The 20715-nt window shown below is 46.0% G+C and overlaps 1 protein-coding gene across 1 annotated transcript in view; it reads right to left on the bottom strand.

Moving 5' to 3' along the window:
- Window positions 1-17091, bottom strand: part of LRP6 (LDL receptor related protein 6) — a 146185-nt gene extending 129094 nt beyond the window's left edge. Inside the window, exon 1 of the mRNA XM_055118208.1 lies at window positions 16779-17091. Coding sequence (XP_054974183.1) covers window positions 16779-16833 — 55 coding nt within the window. The 5' untranslated portion in view covers window positions 16834-17091. The remainder of the gene's footprint in view (window positions 1-16778) is intronic.
- Between the last annotated feature and the right edge of the window lie 3624 nt (window positions 17092-20715).

Consider the following 20715-nt stretch of genomic DNA (forward strand, 5'->3'; position numbering starts at 1 on the left):
GAGAGGGGAGCATTTCCCAACGGGGGAGAGAAAAGTACATCTTTGAGAGAGAGAGAGAGAGAGAGAGAGCGCACAGGCTTCTCTAGAGTGGAAATAGACAAAGAAACAGATAGGCAAGTGAGAGACAACACGGGAGCTCTGTATATATTTTATTTAATAAGAAGTTTTCTCGTCAGAATTATTCGGCTGAGTTATTTAACTTGTACTAAGTAAAACACAAGCAATATATTTTTATCCAATTTCACTATGCTTTTCTGGAATTTTAAGTCTTACTGATAAACTACCATAAACAAATTACATCATTCTGACAAACTTTATATATATATTTTTTCTTTTTGGGTCACACCTGGCAATGCACAGGGGTCATTCCTGGCTCATGCAATCAGGAATTATTCCTGGTGGGGCTCGGGGGACCATATGGGATGCTGGGATTCGAACCCAGGTCGGCCATGTGCAAGGCAAATGCCCTACCCGCTGTGCTATTGCTCCAGCCCCCTGACAAACTTTATTTCAACAGTCATTTAAGTTTTTTTGTTTGTTTGGTGTTTTTTGCTTTTCGGCTATGCACAGAGATTACTCCTGGCTCATGCACTCAGGAATTACTTCTGGTGGTGCTCAGGGGACCAGGTGGGATGCTGGGAATCGAACCCAGGTCAGCCACATGTAAAGAAAATGCCTTACCCACTGTGCTATCGCTCCTGCCCCAGTCAATAAGTTGTTTTTTTTTATTTAAAAAAATTTAATGATCGCATTTCCCCGGTGGCCCTCGACCACTCACAGTTGCGACCTCCCAGCGCAGGCCCGCCCCCAGTCAATAAGTTTTATAGTAAGTATACTTGAAAATCATTTCTGAAATGTTTTTAAAACTTAAAACCATAGGCATATGCTATGGTAATTCATCAGTGTTCAGTAAATATCTAAATTATTTCTAGGTAAGACAGCATCTAGCTTCTTAAACTGCAGGTTGAATACAGAGCTCCCCAAAAATTTGGCAACAGTGAAGTTTCTAAATGTACAACGACCAAAAATTCAAAAATCAACATAATGAAACCCACAGGGCCAGAGTTTTTTGTTGGGTTTTTTTTTTTTGCATCACTTACCCATATTGTATTTTACACACACAGGATTACAAGGTCAAAAAAAACAAAAAGCTTCCATCCCCAGCATGAAGATGCCCCTGAGCAGTCAGGACTGGCATTGCCAGTAAGCCCTTGGCACAGCCAGGTGTTCCCCCCCACAATGACCACCACACACAAACACACAAAACTATCTGTTCATTCTTTTATACTACAACTTCTATCCTATAAATACTATAAATTCCATCTTACTACTTACTATATACTCTTTTATCTATAAACTCCACTTTAAAATAGTCATTTTAAAAGGGTCAACATTCGGGGCTGGAGCGATAGCACAGCGGGTAGGGCGTTTGCCTTGCACGCGGCCGACCCGGGTTCGAATCCCAGCATCCCATATGGTCCCCTGAGCACCGCCAGGGGTAATTCCTGAGTGAAGAGCCAGGAGTAACCCCTGTGCATCGCCAGGTGTGACCCAAAAACCAAAAAAAAAATAAATAAAAAAAAATAAAAGGGTCAACATTCTGTACCACCTGCCTACTAACTTGTCTGCCCCTGTCCCACCCATCTATGTCTCTTCAATCCATAGCCTCGGCTACAGCAGGTCAAGTGCGGAGCCTAAAGACTCTCTCTTTCTCAACCCTTCCTTACAATAAGACCAGAACAACTGGTCTCAAATTGTAGAACTTGCTTTGGTGAGTCTCCTGCTGCCTCAGGGAATAAAGTGTAAGCTTGCAGGGTCTGGGGAACTCACTACTCCCAGTAGTTTTTCCCTCTCCCCCTAAACACTGTCTTGTCCTTTTCTCACCTGCCATTCCATTTTAGGGCCTAGCTACCTTAACTGTGCTTGAGTCCACAGTGAATGTGAGAGTCTCAAAATATTGTCAACAGCAAAAGATTCTGAATGTGCAATGACCAAAAACTCATTCAAAATCAAAATAATCAATCTGAGCAAGAGCGCTAGTACAACAGGCAAGGTACTCCACTTACACATAACCAACTTGAACCCCAGCACCACACATGGTCCCCTGAGCCCCAGGAGGAATGATTCTTGAGCACAAAGCTAGGAGTAAGCCCTGAGCACTGAGAGAGGTGGCCCCCAAACAAAAAAATAAATCCAAGGTGTTTCTAGCAGTGCTCACAGGCATTATAGTTTTTAAGTGAAAGGGGTCTCACTTCTTCAACTACTGGTTGACTCAATAAATATGTTATAAAAGATTTGGAATGGGTTGGCTTTTTGTCTCCTAAATAATTTCCTCAGGAGGCAAAGATTTTTTTCTTATCAGAACTTACTCTATGTTGATTCTATCATGCCCATGATTATTTCTGAAAATAAGTTCTCTTATTTCTGAAAATGCTATGGTTCTTTACAATCATGTTGCCTCCTACATCACTTAAAAAAAATTTCTAACAATAAGTAAGTTTAATTTTTTTTTCTCAATAACTCACAATCCTATGTAACCTCCTGTCAGCCAGGAGATAGATAAGCGACAGAGTACATGCCTTGCAGTCCACAGCTCTCCGTCTGACTCCCAGGACAGCAAGCCCCGGTCCTGCCAGTCGTGGCTCTGGTGGTCCCCACAACAACAAACAAAAAATATTAATACAAACCTCCTGGAGATTACTGACATTTCACTGTTCTTTCAAAGTCAAATCCTAATGGATGTCTTTTGTGCTTGAAATTTCCCTGAAAACTGCTTGCAAATCAACTACAGGTCAGAATGTTTTCAACAAAACTTAAGAGAGATAAACCACTGCTAAGGCATTTGCACGCAGACCTTGTACGCAGACCACAGTTGAACCTCAAAGCACTGCTGGGTGTGGCAAAAAAAACTTTTTCTTTTTTCTTTTTTTTAAATTTTATTGAATCACCGTGAGATAGTTACAAGCTTTCATGTTTGGGTTACAACCTCACAAGGATCAAACACCCATCCCTCCACCAGTGCACATTCCCCACCACCAATATCCCTGGTATACCCCCCTCTTTCCCACCCTCCCCTTTCCTCCATGGCAGACAATATTCCCCATACTCTCTCTCTACTTTGGGGCATTATGGCTTGCAACAGACACCGAGAGGTCATAATGTTTGGTCCATTATCTACTTTCAGCACACATCTCTCATCCCGACTGATTCCTCCAGCCATCATTTTCTTAGTGATCCCTTCTCTATTCCATCTACCTTCTCCCCTCCGCTCATGAAGCAGTCTTCCAGCTATGGGGCAATCCTCCTGGCCCTTGTCTCTACTGTCCTTGGGCTTCAGCCTCATGTGATGTTATTTTATACTCCACAAATGAGTGCAGTCCTTCTATGTCTGTCCCTCTCTTTCTGACTCATTTCACTTAGTATGATACTCTCCATGTCTATCCATTTATAAGCAAATTTCATGACTTCATCTCTCCTAACAGCTACATAGTACTCCATTGTGTAGATTTACCAAAGTTTCTTTAACCAGTCATCTGTTTTAGGGAACTCCGGTTGTTTCCATATTTTGGCTATTGTAAACAGTGCTGCAATGAATATATAGGTACAGATGTTAATTTCTACTGTGCTTGCAAAAAAAAACTTTGTAAAAAGTAGTAATTTAAACAGGGTAGTGGGAAAAGAACTGTTAAGGGTCAGTAGGAGGAGACAGTTCAAAGGACGTGAATGCATTCCTGCCTTGCATGTAGGAGCCCAGGAATCCCTCCAAGCTGTGGAAAAGAAAGAAAGAAAGAAAGGAAGGAAGAAAGAAAGAAAGAAAGAAAGAAAGAAAGAAAGAAAGAAAGAAAGAAAGAAAGAAAGAAAGAAAGAAAGAAAGAAAGAAAGAAAGAAAGAAAGAAGAAATAAAGAAAGAGAGGACATTAAAGAACTATTGGGTAAAGAGGAAGGCCAGAGTGATAGTACAGCAGGTAAGGTCTGGCTTTGCATGCAGCTGACCTGGGTTCAATTCCTGACACCGTATGGTGGGCTTAGGTCCCAAGAGCACCACCGGGTGCAGCCTAAAAACAAGAAGGAAGGAAAGAAGGAAAGAGGGAAGATAGGAGAAAAAAAAAATAATACTAGTACTCTTGGAGACAAGTTTCTGATGGCTCCACTTATATAACTTCAAGACCAAATCAATAAACTGAGTTGGAATTTCCAAAAACACACTGATTTTTTTTTTTTTTTGCGGGGTGGGGGGGAAGGCTGCTAACCTAAGAACCAGAAGAACAAGAAATAATTACATACGACGAATGGACTGATGGAGGGTGATTATACGTTTTGTTTAAAATATCACCAATACTCGGGCCGGAGCTATAGCACAGCGGGTAGGGCGTTTGCCTTGCACGCGCCCGACCTGGGTTCGATCCCCGGCATCCCATATGGTCCCCCAAGCACTGCCAGGAGTAATTCCTGAGTGCAAAGCCAGGAGTAACCCCTGAGCATCGCTGGGTGTGACCCAAAAAGCAAAAAAAAAAAAAAAAAAAAGAAAAAAAAAAGAAAAAATAAAATATCACCAATACTGAGGCCAGGGAGCTGGCACAGGAGCTAGGGGAACATGCTTAGGAAGCACACGATTCAGTTCAATTCTTGGCATCACATGCCCCCGACACATACACACAGTACCACTGGGTGTGGTAGCTGCCCCTAAGCACAGCCAGGCCCAAGCAGCACTTCATCACCAGATCCATGTACTGAACAAGCATCTGTCAAGCATCACCAGGAGTGGCCCCGGAGTCCCCTGAACACTGCTTGGGAGACCCCAAAAATACTTTTTTATTAACATGTATTCTAACGTTTTAATGTACTGTCTTCTGGATATAAAGAACTCCTTTCTCTCTTAAACTACCTGTAACTCACCAGCAATTTAAGCAGACTATACCTTTATAAGTAAAAAATTTAATGTCAGACTAGAGAGACAGTACAGTGGGCAGAGCTCTTCCCTTGCACACAGCCAACCCAGGTTCAAACCCTGGCACCCCAACTGACTCCCAGAGCATTGCCAAGTGTGATCCCTGGGTACAGAGCCAGTAGAAAGCCCTGAGCATTACTGGTTGTGACCAAGGTACAGAGCCAGGAGTACTCCTGAGCACCAAAAAACACCGGTTATGACCCAGGAAACACAAAAAAATTATTTGGGGACAGAACAATAGTACAGCAAGTAGAGGACTTGCCTTGCATGTGGCCAGCCCAGGTTTGATCCCTGGTACCCATATGGTCACCCAAGCCCACCAGGAGTGATCCCTAAGTGCAGAGCCAGGAATTAAGTGCTAAACACCACTGCATGTGACCCAAAAACAAAAATTGTGTATCTTTTTCTACATGCCTGATTCCTCCATAATTAAAACCCCCATAAGTATTCCTATTTTCATGTCAATAAACTTATTTGTATAGATGCAGTAAGTCCATCTCCAGTTGGAAACACTGCATTGTAACTTAAAAACCGTATTTCAACTAGTCCTCTTTTAATCAACTATAATCAAACACTCTTAAAGATACTTGAATACTTGGGCCAAGATGCAGTCCAGTGGTAGAGTACTTGCTTTGAGTGTATGAGGCCCTGGGTTTGATCCCTGGCACTGCAAGGAAGTAAAGAACTATACTTGGCTTCATAGAACCAATACTTATAATCCTCTGAAAAGATAAGCTATGTTGTTTACAAAGTTCCCAATCTACAGGTGAAACAAGGAAGGTCACTTTCAAGCTGGCCCAGAATCCATCCAAGATTATCTCAGGAACCTCAGGAATTCACCCAAATCTTATCAGTACTGGAAATGAAACCTGATAATGAATTCTAGTTTTCCTGACCTCAAGAGAACTTTAAAAGTCCAATCTGAGAGTCCAGAGGAACAGAACATTGGATAGAATGTCTCCCTTATATGCACCTGACCAGGATTTGATCACAGCACCCCATATGGTCCCCTGAGCACTGTCAAGAGTAATTACTGAGTGCTGAGCCAAGAGTGACCCCTGAGCATCACCAGGTGTGGCCCCAAAACAACAAAAACAACAACAGAAGTTCAATCTAAGTGAGATTCCTTATAAAACTTTCAGCAAAGAAAAGTTTACTTAGATAAACAAAGAGGCCATATCTAATGAAACTAACTTTATAATAACTTTACTCCATCCTATTATGGACTGAATATTTGCACATTCAAAAATCATATACTGAAATCCTACTCCCCTGACCTCATATCATGATACAATCATGACTTACTTCACAACAGGAATTCACTCTGAGAAATGCATAGTCAGACAATTTTGTCATCGCATGGATACAGTATTAGCAGTAGGTTTTGTTTTTGTTTTTTTGCTTAGGGGGCCATGATGAGCAAAACATGTAATTAAATCAAGCACAAGGGAAAAGGATGCTATCAAGACACAGCAAACACAGGATGAGCCTGCTGCCAGCATAAAACGCTATGATGTTATGACAGCGACAACATCACTAGGCAATAGGAATTCTGGAGGACATCCTGTGAAATACTCAATCCCTCACTGACAGACAGTCTCTATGTAGCACATGACTGTGTTAAAAAAGTGGGTTCTTTATGAGCTAACTGAGTGGGTGAGGTCCTGAGAAAGGAGCTGTTGAGCATGGGTATTTTTCCAAGGAAGACAAGATGGCCAACAGGTACAAGAAAAGGTGCTCAACATCACTAATCACCAGGGAAAAGCAAAATACAATAAGCTACCACCACCTCTCACCTCTTAGAATGGCTATTATCAAAAGAAAAAAGAAATCATGAAAGTTGACAAGTGTGTAAAGCAGAGTCTCGTGCAATGCTTGGCAGGAACACAACTGGCAGAGTCACTACAGCAGAGTCTGGAGGTGCCTCCAAAAAAATTAGAACTACTGTGTAGTACAAAAATTCCTCCATCAATACTTAAGTTGTTTCCATATCTTTCACTGTCACTGTCACAGTCATCCCGCTGCTTATCGATTTGTTCAAGCGGGCACCAGTAACGTCTCTCATTGAGAGACTTATTGTTACTGTTTTTGGCATATCCAGTACACACAGGTAGCTTGCCAGGCTCTGCCGCTCAGGCTCGATACTCTCGGTAGCTTGCCAGGCTCTCCGAGAGGGGCGGAGGAATCGAACTCGGGTCGGCCGTGTGAAAGGCAAACGCCCAACCACTGTGCTATAGCTTTGTCACTATAAATAATGCTTCAATGAATAAGGAAATACAGGTAGCTGAATGATTATCTTTCCTTTGGATCTGTAACTAAAAGTAAAAAAAAAAAAAATTAAAGTACCCATTGAGACCTTTTGCCCGTTTCCTAATTAGAATGTTAGGGGTTGTTTCTCATTTGATTTGTAGGTTTTGGGGTCACACCCAGAGGTGCTCAGGGGATCATATTCACTGCCAGCAACTGAACTGGGGTCAGCCCTTAGGATTACTAAATTGTTTGGTACTGAGTTTTATGACTCAACTTTATTAAACCCTTTATCAGATACTTGATTTGCAAATGTCTCTTAAGTTCAGTATGCTGTCTTTCATTTTTACAATGGTTTCCTTTGAAATGCAAAAGCTTTTTAGTTAGATGTGGTCCCATTTGTTTATTTTTGCTTGAATAACTGATTTTTGGTGTCAAATTAGGAATTTCCAATACCATGTTATTTTGATTACTTTGAAAAATAGTTTAAATATAGCTTTGAAATAGTTTAAAATCACAAAGCATGAAGTTTCCAGCTTTTCTCAAGACTGCACTTACTATTGGGGATTTTTGTGGTTCTATAAAACTTAAGGATTGCAGATAAAGAAACTATGGCACATCTACACAATGGAATACTATGCAGCTTCAGGAAAAATGAAGTCATGAAATCTGCCTATAAATGGATGGACATGGCAAGTATCATACTAAGTGAAATGAGTCAGAAGGAGAGGGACCGATAAAGAAAGACTACATTCATTTTTGGTATATAATAAATACGTATATTCAAAAATCAGGTGGGCCCGTCATGTAATGCAATTCAGAGACAACCACTGGACTAGAGCTGTTACCGACTGGATTCCACGGGACGTCAGAAGACCTCATGGCCGCCCACCAACTAGATGGTCAGATTTCTTCGTCAAATCTCTGAATGAACGATTTGAGGCTCTTTCTGTTCCTGGGGCAAGCAGGTATCATTGGGCTACACTAGCTCGAGACAGAGACAAATGGAGATGTTACTGGGGCCCGCTCGAGCAAATCAAAGATCAATGGGACTACAAGTGATACAAGTGATAAATATGTTATATATATGTAAGAGACTAATATTCATGGCCAGGGAAAATAGGGTTAGGAGGACTAGTCAATGGTTGGAACTAACCACAAATGTGTGTGGGGATGAGGGTGGATAAGAGACCAGTATGACAATAATAGCTGGGAATGATCACACTGGATAAGATCTGAAAGTTAAAAGTAGGTAAAGGGATATTCCTGATAACCTTTGAGTATCAACAGTGCAAACTGTTCAGTGTCAACAAAGTCCAAAAAGGAGCTGGAAGTTAGGGGGGGAGAGGGAGAGAGAGGGAGAGGGAGAGAGAGGGAGGGGGAGAGAGAGAGAGAGAGAGAGAGAGAGAGAGAGAGAGAGAGAGAGAGAGAGAGAGAGAGAGAGGAGAGAGAGAGAGATGAGAAAAGCGCCTGCCATAGAGGCAAGCAGGGGGTGAGGGGTAGGGGGTGATGGGAGGGAACCTGGGGACACTGATACTGGGAAATGTACACTGGTGGAAGGATGGGTGTTGGAACACTGTATGACTAAAATCCAATCATGAACAGCTTTGTAATGGTCTATCTCACAGTGATTCAATTAAAAAGAGTTTTAAAATAAACCTTAAGGCATGTCTATTCTAGTTCTCAATAAACATCATTCGAATTTTTATAAGATTGCTGCAAAATCTGTACACTACTTCAGATAGTATGAACACTTATATAGTGCTAATTCTTCTAATCCATGAGCATTAACTATCTCTCCACTTACATGTCTTCAACTTTTTTTATTAGTATCTTTTAAGAGTTTTCATGTAGTTTTCTCATTCTTGGTTAAAAATATATGTAAGCATTCTATTTTTAAAAAATACAACTGTAAATCAAACTGTTCCATCAGTTTTATTTTTTGGTGCTAAGGATCAAACCCAGGAGCTCTTATACAGGCAAGTAAGCTACATTCCTAGCCTCCTAACTGCTTTCTTAACTTCTCTTACAGTTCATTATTTTATTGATACCAATTTTTACAGACTGACTTTGCATTTTATAACTAATTCATTGCTTCTAACAGTTAATTTGATAGTCTTTAGCATTGTATCATCTTCAAGTTTTATTTCTTTGCAATTTGCTTTCATCAAATGCTTTTTTTTGCACCTGAGTTTTCATCCTTCTCTGTTACTGCTATGTGTCACACTGATTTAAAGACTTGAACCATATGCATCCCAGGCAAAAATCACATTTGAGCATAGTGCATGATCCTTTTAATGTATTGCTGAATTCATTTTGTTAAAATTTTGTTGAGATTTTTTCCATCTATGTTCTTTTTTTCTTTTTTTTTTTTTTTGCTTTTTGGGTCACACCCGGCGAAGCACAGGGGTTACTCCTGGCTTTGCACTCAGGAATTACTCCTGGCGGTGCTCAGGGGACCATATGGGATGCTGGGATTCGAACCCGGGTTGGCCGCATGCAAGACAAACTCCCTACGCGCTATGCTATCGCTCCAGCCCCTCCATCTATGTTCTTTATAAGACCAACTAAACGTTCTTTTCTTGTGATGTCCTGTGTGGTTCTGATATCAGTGTTACACTGTCCTTACAAAATTAGTTGGGATATACTCCCTCCTCCTATTTTTCTGAAGAATCTGGGAAGAACTGTATTAATTCTTCTCTGAATAGCTAGCAAATTACAGCAGTAATTATCATCTGTCCTGAATTTTCATTTGCTATAAGCCTTCTGGGTAACTCTCTTCTTGAAAAACAAGTCTACTGCTAATCATGGTCACCTCTGCATATTAATTTTTATTAGTACCTAATAATCTCTTCTATTTGGTGGGAGGAGGGGTGGCATGCCCAGTGGTGCTCAGAGCTTACTCCTGTGCTCAGAGATTGCTTCTGGCAGGCTCAGGGATCGTAAGGGATGCCAAGGATCCAACCCAGGTGCATGCAAGGCAATTGCTTTACCAGCTGTACTGTCTCTCTGACCCAGCACCTAATAATTTAAACATGAGTTAGTAGGTTACTGAACTAGTAACTTAAGAACTGACCGATATACGTACTTTTTTTGCCTAAAAATGATGGCTTCATTTCATAACCCCAATCCCCCTGACCCTTCTAAACAAGGTATAACAGACAAAACCTATCTGGTTATATTACAGTTAATCACATCACAGCAAAGTACCAATAACAGCAAAGAGAGTCCAGGAACATTTTAATCTTTTCCAATCTTGCATTTGGAAATTGAGTCTTTCATAAAAACAGTGCCACAAATAACAAAACAGTTTGAAAAGGAAAAAGCATTTACTAATATCAAATACCAGCCTTCCTTACATTTATGATAAATTATATTTTAAATTATATGAGCAAATATACAATTTTTAAGTGCACAGTAAATGTACTTGACTAAATTTCAAAGTTATTTACATGAAACAGTGTTTTTTCATTTGTTTGGGGTGGGGAGGGCCCACTCCTGGCTGTGGGCAGGCAGTGCATGTGGTATGGAGCCAGGGAATCAAACCAGGGACTGCCATATACAAAGCATCCACTCCAGCCCTTAAAGGGCTATTTTCCTGGCATGAACTTTGCTCATGAAAAGGAGGTAAAAAATGAAATGCAGAAACTCAATACAGCATTTACCCACTCAGCAAAGGAAGTTCATCAACTAATTAATTGTTATAAACACATGACAATAATAAATTTCTCAATTAGACATTGAGAAATTTTGTCCTCATTGTCTTAAGTAAATAAAATCACAAGCACATAACTAGTTATCAGCTAGCTTACTTATAATAATCACATTGCAAAGATCGTAATGGGTAGAGAGATAGCTCAATGGGCTGAGTACATGCTCTGAGTCAGGAGGCCCAGATTTCATGCCTAGCAAGAACTGAGAGTAACCCCAGCTCTGCACCAGGGGTGGTCCAACAGCAACAACAAGAACAAAATTAAAACTGCAATCCTTTAGACTGCAAAGTTGTCCAAAACTTCTTTGGTCCACCACCCTCTTTTCAGACAAAATATTACTTGATACCACCTCTGGAAATCTATGTTTTTTAAGCAAATAAACAGAAATCACCCCTAATTGTACCTGCTCCCTCCCATGGTCCCCCACAGTTTTAGCGCCCTCATGGGGCTGTATCATCCACTTTGGGAAAGAATGAGTTAGAAAGTGAAATATATTTAGTAAATATTTAGTAACCTTGCTTATATAAAATAAAACCAAAGAAAATATCACAAGAACATGTGTATCAAGGAATCTGTTGAAAATGCATGGGTTCAAAAAAATAGGAACCGGGGCTGGAGAGATAGCACAGCGGGTAGGGCGTTTGCCTTGCACGCGGCCGACCCGGGTTCAAATCCCAGCATCCCATATAGTCCCCTGAGCACGGTCAGGGGTGATTCCTGAGTGCATAGCCAGGAGTAACCCCTGTGCATCGCCAGGTGTGACCCAAAAAGCAAAAAAAAAAAAAAAAAATAGGAACCTTCTTGAATGAGCAGGGTATATGCTCTGCATTCTGGAGGCCCAGGTTAGCTACTTGGCACCACACTGTCCCCTGGGCACTACAGGGAGTAATCCCCAAGCACAGTGCTGAGAATAAAGCCCTAATGTATGTAGCACTGTCGTCCCCGTTGTTCATCGATTTGCTTGAGCAGGCACCAGTAACGTCTCCATGTGAGACCTGTTGTTACTGTTTTTGGCGTATCGAATATGCCACAGGTAGCTTGCCAGGCTCTGCCATGCGGGCGGGAAACTCTCGGTAGCTTGCTGGGCTCTCCGAGAAGGAATTGGGAATCGACCCAGGTCGGCCGGGCCGCATGCAAGGCAAATACCCTACCCGCTGTGCTATCACTCCAGTCCACATTTACTTACATTTTAAGTTTTTCATCTTAATAATACCAACCATTATTCATTAGTCAGTCTGCAACTGACTGCATTGTAACAAGCTTTATAAACATTACCTCATCAATTCTCACAGATATCTTACGGGCGATTACCCCACGGAGGAGAGGAAATTAAAGTGGGAGAAAATCTGAACTTGTTTGTTAACAAAGGCCATATTCTTCTGCTATAGTGAGTGGTCCTCCTTATAATCTCTGAGTGCAAATTTTAATAATACGACAAAGAAAATAATTTTTTCTCAGTAGTACTCATGACCTTTTTCTAACATGTTCAAATTATAATTGCATATAAAAAATTGAGCATATATAACTGGAAGTAGTATAGCAATTTGAAAATTCTCTAATTAAAACAAAACAAAAGCTTGGGTCCAAAGAGATGGTACAGCTTGCCATACAGATGGTCAAACCAGGTTCAATTCCCTAGCACCCCATTTGGTACCCTGAGACACACCAGGAGTGATTCCTGAAGTAGAGTCAGGAGTGAGCCAAAGCATATCCAGATATCCCCCGCACACAAATGAACTGAAATTCAACAAACTCTTTTATTTATTCCCTAGTTGGATGAGCCAACCTAAAGGTAAGTACCAATAATGAAAGTACCAGATCCGGGGCTGGAACAATAGCACAGCGGGGAGGGCGTTTGCCTTGCACGCAGCCGACCCGGGTTCGATTCCCAGCATCCCATATGGTCCCCCGAGCCCCGCCAGGAGTAATTCCTGAGTGCATGAGCCAGGAGTAACACCTGTGCATCGCTGGGTGTGACCCAAAAACAAAAAAAAAAAAAAAAAGAAAAAGTACCAGATCCAACTGAAATAAACACAGACCAACCACACACACACACACACACACACGTACGTGTTATCTAGTAGTCCAGGACTAGAGTTGGTTCAATGAACTGCTGCTCACCCACTGCATGCAACAGGCCCAAATCCTATCTGTGGCACAACATGGTTCCCTAAGCACAAGCAGAGGCCCTTGAGCACTGAGTCCCGAAGCTCCTCCAGGTGTAGGCAAACCCCTTCACACACATACCAGCGGATACAAGGAATTAAAAAAAGATTTTCTAGCCCTGGTTCTCTCCAAGGGTGTTGTCTGGAACTAGAACATTTAACTGTATGTTAAAAGGATTTAGAAAAGAATGACTGGCAAGTTTGGGAAATAGTCATTGGTCTCTCAAACCTTTTGACTTTCACTATTAGTCCTTAATACATTCATATGCACTATAAATCTTCCCCAAGACTTCAATATACCTGATACTAAATAAAAATTATTCAAAGGGTTACTTCTATAAAATATGTACAATGAGAACCACTAGTGGTTTAGTCTCACAAAAATAATTAAGTTGCAAAGAACTATTCCCCCATGGCTAAGAAAGAAACACATGCAAAGCAAGTGTCCTACCCTGAACTACACTCCCAGCCCCACAAAGAATTTTTTATCAGTGAAAAACCTCTTGGACCAGAGAGACAATACAGCAGGTAGGATGCCTGCCTTGCACAAGGTCAACCCTGGTTCCGTCCCGGGCACCCCATATAGTTCCCCAAGCACCTCCAGAAGTTATCCCTGAACGAAGAAGCAGGAGTAACCCCTGAGCATAGCTGGATGTGGCCCCAAAACAAACAAGAGCTCTTCAAAATAAACTAGGACACAAAATTTAGAGACTATATGCACTAATGATATCCCAAAATTTATATTCTTACAGAAATATTTTCCCTAAAAAATTAGAAATGTCATCTCTTACTAGTATCCTGAATAGAACTAATCCTAAATAGAACTAACTGAATGATGAAGATGGCAACATAAACTGTGATGTCTTTTTCTTTTCAAGTTCTGAATCTCATCAGACAGTGCTGGGGGCTACTACCCAGTTGATGGTACTCAAGGTCCCAACGGTGCCAGGGAATTGTACAGTGTTGGGGCTCAAATCCAGGTTTCCCATAAGCAAAATATGTACTCCGGTCACCTGGGTCATCTCCCCAGTCCCTGTGAAATTTGGGGAGAAGGGCTAGGTTTTACTTACCACTACCTGAACAGTGGCTGAAATGCAGTAGGCATATCGTATGGATTTGCTAGAACAATTAACAAGTCTCATCTTTACCACTAGCTGTAGATCTTTCTTTTTTTTTTTTTTTTGGACCTTACCTGGTGCGGTGTGTGGGGGCCACTCCTAGCTGTGCTCAGGGGACCATATGTAGTGCTGGAATTTGAACCTGTGTTTCAGCCACCGCCATATGCAAAGCAAAGGCCTTAACCTCTGCCCTATCTCTCTGCCCCAAGCTGTAGGACCTTGATCAACTTAAATCTCTCTGAATCTGAGTTTTCCCACTTGCAAATGATCAAGATCTGTTTTACCTTTAAGTATTCATGATGGGGTCGAGTGATAGTGCAGCAGGTAAGACGATCCCCTAGTACATGGCAGCTGACCTGGATTCAACCCCCAGCATCCCATATGGTCCCTCAAGCACTACCAGAAGTGATCACTGAGTGAGTATACCCTGAGTACCGCTGGGTGTGGCCCAAAATAAAACATGGCCCAAAACAAAACAAAAAGAATTCATGAATCCCAGGATGGAGAGTACCTTATGTGGGGCTGACCAGGTCAGATTCCCAGTGCTGCACATGGTCCCTAAGCAAATAGCCAGGTGTGATCCCTAAGCATGGCCAGTTGTGCCCCTCCAAGAAAGGAAAGAAAGAAAGAAAGAAAGAAAGAAAGAAAGAAAGAAAGAAAGAAAGAAAGAAAGAAAGAAAGAAAGAAAGAAAGAAAGAAAGAAAGAAAGAAAGAAAGAAAGAAAGAGAGAGAGAGAGAAAGACAGACCTCACCTGTATTTGAAAGACATAAGCCCACAACCGAATGTGACTGAAGAGATAGCTCAACAGGCTAAGAACCTGATTTGCTGCAGGAGGCCTGGATTTAATGCCCAGCACTGCCCAGCGCCCCAAGAACCATCAGGAGTGACCCCCCCTCACTCCACCCAACCCCCGCCTATTATGCTACACTTAAAATGATAGCTCCACTTTTGCAAAATGCCAGTGAGGCAATTTAAAACTCTCAGGTCTCCTTGCATAATACCATTCTTTCAAAACATTACTACAAGTGTGACTCCTCCAAACTGCAGTAATAAACAAATGGACTGCAGGCTCAAATTTGGTGCTAAGCAAATGGCATTTACATCACAGCCTTTCCCTCCACAAAGTACAACTGGGCTATCAGAAGCTTGCTGGGTTATGAATTCAGATTGCCCAAAGACTGTTAACCCGTCAACTGACTCCCCTACTGCTGACTCTATTAACCTGTGTCCTAAAATACATGCTGTTATGTCAAATACAATAGTATCTCACAACTGCAGCAAAACTCCCTTTCAACGGGAAGTATGTTATAATAAAACAAGCATATGTTTATTAAACCTCTCCAGTACATTCGGTTGCACTAGACTCTGCCAAGAAAATTAAATGTGCACTATCTTGCTGGCGTTTACATGTGGAAATCGTTAGAATATGCTTATGGTGAGTAGCAATTATTAAGTGGAAGCAAATATAACTTGCAAATGCAAGCACAAAACACACTCCCGCAAAAAAAAAAAAAAATCACTCTTATCCAAAACAAACAGAGAACTGGCCTTATCTGTCATGAGTTACTATGAAGTTCTGAAAGCCTCGGTTAAGTTTCGTTGGTTTAACCAAAGTTTAGCTTGTCAAAACTGTGGCTCGAGAGTCCCACAGGCTCAAAATAGGGTCCGGGGTGGGCTGGGGGGAGGGGGACAGGGGGAAAAAAGTAATAATAAACTGACCATGAATCCCCAAAGCTGCGTGCCAGCGCGCCCCGGGGGGCGTCCGCTCCCCTGCGGAGCGATGCCCGGCGGAAGCCCCGGCCGCGTGCCCACGTCCACGCCCGCGAGCTGGCAAACTCCCGCGGGCCGCTCCCCCGATCTCGAGGAACTGTCAGCCAGCCCGAGGCGCGGCGTGCGTGACAGCGTCGCGGGGCCCCCGGCCACCGCCCCGCCGGGTCCGGCCAGTGCCCGGAGAGCCGCGCCGGCCTCCTCCGTCCTGAGGGGGAGCGGCGAGGAGGGAGTGGGGCGCGAGGAGCAGCGCCCGCACCCCGGGCTCCACTCGGGGGGCCCCGCGACACCCCACGCGGGGACGCGCCACCTCTCACCGCCGAGTCACTTTGCAGCCGCGCTGTGTCCCCCGCCCGCCCGCCCCGGGAGCCGACCCGCCGTGCAAACCGGGGGGGTGGGGAGGAGCCGTGAGGGAGAAGCCGTGAGGGGGCTGAGGGGAGACGCGACTCCCTCAAGTTCACCTCAAAATGCCGAGGCGAGGGGCTCTGCGGGCCCCCACGGGGAAAAGCCTCCCACACGTCGGGGTGCCGGCACGTTCCCAGTCCCGACACATACAAACGCCCCCCCCACACACACACCTCCAGAGAATTCTCCCGGGGGTGGGGGCGGGGGAGCCAGACCACCCAGTCGCCCCGCCGGCCCCCGGGGCGCCCCCGCCGGCCCCCGGCCCCTCCCGGCGCGCGTCTCCCCCGTCTCGCCCTCCCCTCCCCCGCGCCGACACACACACACACACACACACACACACACACACACACAACAAGGCCGCCCCCTCCCCCGCGCGCCCCCCGCCAACTCGCCCGCGCCCGCCGCGCTGCCCACCTCGCAGGAGCGCGCAGAAACTGCAGGCCAGCAGGCTCCTCAGCACGGCCCCCATCTTCGCGGCTCGCCTCCGCGGCGCTCAGCGGCGACGGGCGGCCCGCAGCGGGGCGGGCGAGGAGCCGGCGCGGCCGGCGCGGCCGCAGGTCTGCACGCTCATTGCCGCCCCGCTTCGCCGCCGGAGAAGAAAGGGACGCGAGGGGGGCACGTCAGGGCTCCCCGCGCGCGCGCGCCGCCGCCGCCGCTGCCGCCGCCGCCGCCCTCTCTACCGCGCCGCCGTGGCCCGGGCTCGCGCGACGCCAGCGTCTGCTTCCATGCCGCCGCCTCCTCCCCCGGCGCCGCGCTGCCCCCGCGCCGCTCCTCATTCAGCCTCTTCCTCTCACGCAGCGGCGCAGGGATACGGCCGCGCCGCCGCCGCCACGGGGCGCCGCCGAGGTCTCCCTGCGCCGCCGAGCCCCCGCCCCCCGGCGCCGCCCCCGGGGCCGCTCGGAAACAAATTAAAAAATAATCAGAATCAAAACGGGCGCGGGGTGGGGGCGCAGCCCGGGCTCACGGTCGGCTGGGAGCCCCCCTCCCCACGGCGGTCGGCCGCGCGAGCCGAGGCGAGCTGGGGGCGCCCAGGCCGCCCGGAGCCGCATTCCAATGGGATTCTTTCCCGGGGCGGCCGCCCCGCGGAGGCGTGAAGCGACGTCGAGCTCCGAGGCCGGCGTGGTCGGGACTACTTTCTGCGGCTCGGCCGGGCCGCCGCCGCCTCGGCTCTTTGTGCGAGCGGCGGCGGCCGGGCCAGGTGGGGCTGCGGGGCCGCGCCGGCTGCCACCTGGGCGCGGCGGGTGCGGGGCGGCGGCGGCGGCGGCGGCACCGCTGCAGCGCCACGTCTCGCGGGGGCTGGAGGGGGGAAGCCGCGCGGAAAAAAGACGTTCGGTCCTCAGAATGGGAAACTAGATCGGGCTTTTTTTTTTTTTTTTTACTCATTATGTTTTAAATGCTAGAAAAATTCAACGCTAAAGCCACTGGCACCGGCTTTAAAAAAAAAAAAAATGGGTCTCGTCCAGGAGGTTTCGAACGCCCTCCCAAGTCGGAGATTTTTTTTTTATTATTATTTCGTCTTGGCTCCCCAGAACTACAGACAGGTCCCCTCCTTTCTCCCTTCTCCACCCCCAGCCCCCGAATCCAGTCAGACAGAAACGGGAGATTTCCACACAGGCTCGTCAGATTCCCAGATAAATGCGTCAGCACCTAAGACAGAGCAAAGGCGTCGGTCCTTAGCCGGGACGGGCTCGCGGCTCGGCCAAGCTGCGCTCGATGTCGGCGGTGTCGGCTGCAATGAATGAGCCGCCCTCGGCCCCCGGAACGACGCGGTCCCCGGGATTCCCGGCTCCGCCGCGGCGCCCCCCCCCCCGACGTCACGTGGCCGCGGCAGCCCGGGAGGGCCCGGGAGTGAGCCCGAAAGGAGCCCTCAGGTGCGCGCCGGCAGGCTGTCACCCGCGCTCACCTGGGGCCCCCGGGGGAGGAAGTGGAACTGTTTCTGCAGGGCTGCTCACGGCCCAGGGACTGAGGAGTTCAAGTGCCTGCGCTCAGATTATCAGATTTGACACTCAAAACTACCCCGGGGCGGGGGCCGCGGCTGCGCTCCCGGGAGAGCCGAGTGCTTGGCGTGCTTGAGCCCCTGCGTCAAGCAGATTTGGTGATTTGCACCAATCCACAGTGCCCAGAGCAGGGAAGTGGGAACCTCTGGGGTTCAATGACTCACCCAGCGCCACTAGAGTGGCAAATTGCAGGTAAAGGCCAGGGTGTGTGTGAGTGTGGGGGGGGGGGGGGATGGTGGTGATTGCCCTGTGTATGTGTGATATGTGTGATGGTGGTTGCCCTGTGTGTTTATGTGTGTTTTGGTTGTGGTGATTCCCCGGTGTATGTTTCTGTGTGTATGAAACATCGTGATTACCCTGTGTGTGTGCATTGGTGGTGATTGATTGCCGTGTGTGTGTGTGTGTGTGTGTGTGTTAATGGTGATTGCTCTCTGTATGATGCTGATTGCCCTGTGTGTGTGTGTATGTTGGTGATGATTGTCCTGTTTGTGTGTGTGTGTGTGTGTGTGTTGGTGGTGATTGCCCTCTGTGTGGGATGTTGATTGGCCTCTGTGTGTGTGCGTGTGTGTGTGATGATTGCCCTGTGTGTGTGTGTTGGTAATGATTGCCCTGTGTGTGAGTTGGTGATGATTGCCCTGTGTATATGTTGGTGATGGGTGATGATTGCCCTGTGTGTGTGCGCACGCATTGGTGATGATTGCCCTGTGTGTGTGTGTTGGTGATGATTGCGCTGTGTGTGTGTTGGTGATGATTGCTCTGTATGTGTGTGTTGGTGATGTTTGCCCTGTGTGTGTGTGTTGGTGGTGATTTCCCTCTCTGTGTGAGATGGTGATTGCCATATGTGCGTGTGTGTGTATGTGTTGGTAATGATTGACCTGTGTGTATATGATGGTGGTGATAATTGACCTGTGTGTATGTGTATGTGTGCTGGTGGTGATTGCCCTGTGTGTGGGATGGTGCTTGCCGTGTGTGTGTGTGTGTGTGTGTGTGGTGAATGCCCTGTTTGCCCTGTTGGTCGAACACTTTGATTACAGGGTGAATGGGTTCCCAGTCTTGAAGCCTGTATGCCTGACAGCTCTTTAAAAAAGGAAAACTGCTGAACCAAGGCCCTGAACATATCAACAGCTAGGAGAGCACAATCTGCCTTCCTCAATCGGCCAAACAAAGTCTAACCATCACCCACTTACACTTCCTTCTTCCAAAAAACGCTATCAGCACTCCAGGAGTTTTGGATTTGGGCCTCTTCAAAACAGAGCTGGGGGCCAGGAAGGACTGGAGGGCATGCTTTGCACGTGGGAGTCCCCGGGATCCATTCCCAGCCCTGCAGGGTCCCCCGGGCCAACCACGCTGGAGCAGCCCTGAGCTCTGCGTGTGTGTGAAATAAACAGGTTTTCAACAATAGAGTTGAACAGGGTTTCCCTTTTAGACCAGGGCCTCCTTTCCACCGCTTTCCTTCTCAAGCCCTGCTATATTCTATCCATTGGCCCCCAGTCTGTTCCATGGCCCCCTGTTTACATGATTCTGACCTGTGTCCCCCTTTGGAATATCTGGAGGACCCACAGGTGGTCATATGTCCCCTGGTTGAAAAACTGGTCCAGTGTTTGTATCACTATGAGGGTAGAGGCAGTGGAAAGTCTGTGAAAGTTAGAGGGGAAGCCCCTAACTTTGGAGCTTTGAAAGAAGCGGTAGATCTGGTCTAAACCCTGCATCCTACTTCCCTGTGAGCTGGGGCGTATTTAAATGCACTGTGCCTCAGTGTTCCGGCCTGTGAAGTGAGGATTAAACTTCCTTCAGACTTGTGGCAGCGGCTGGGTAAGACTAAGTGAATATGTAGAAATATATAGAAATAATAATAGAAAAGGCAACACAATATTCCACTTCTCTCCTTCAAGGCAATAATTTTTTTTTTTTTTTTTTTTTTTTTTTTTGCTTTTTGGATCACACTCAGTGATGCACAGGGGTTACTCCTGGCTCTACACTCAGGAATTACCCCTGGCGGTGCTCAGGGGACCATATGGGATGCTGGGAATCAAACCTGGGTCAGCCTCGTGCAAGGCAAACGCCCTACCTGCTGTGCTATCCCTCCAACCCCAAGGCGATAATCTTGTAACAGCCTGGGATCCATGGGGGTATTACAGAAGAGAGTCAAGTATATGTTCAAAATGTGTTTGCAGGATTGTTTATCACTGCAGGGAGATAACCATAAAGCTAATAGAAATGAATGTGCAGGACCCCTTCCCGTCACTGGTTCTGTGCAAAGTCTGGGGAAGCAGACAGGAAACCCTAACAAAGCATTCACATGGTACTGCGGGAAAAAGTAAGGTTATTTTTGTATTATATTTCTAAAAACACTC

The sequence above is a fragment of the Sorex araneus genome, chromosome 10 (assembly GCF_027595985.1).
Source record: "Sorex araneus isolate mSorAra2 chromosome 10, mSorAra2.pri, whole genome shotgun sequence".
Taxonomy (NCBI): Eukaryota; Metazoa; Chordata; class Mammalia; order Eulipotyphla; family Soricidae; genus Sorex; species Sorex araneus.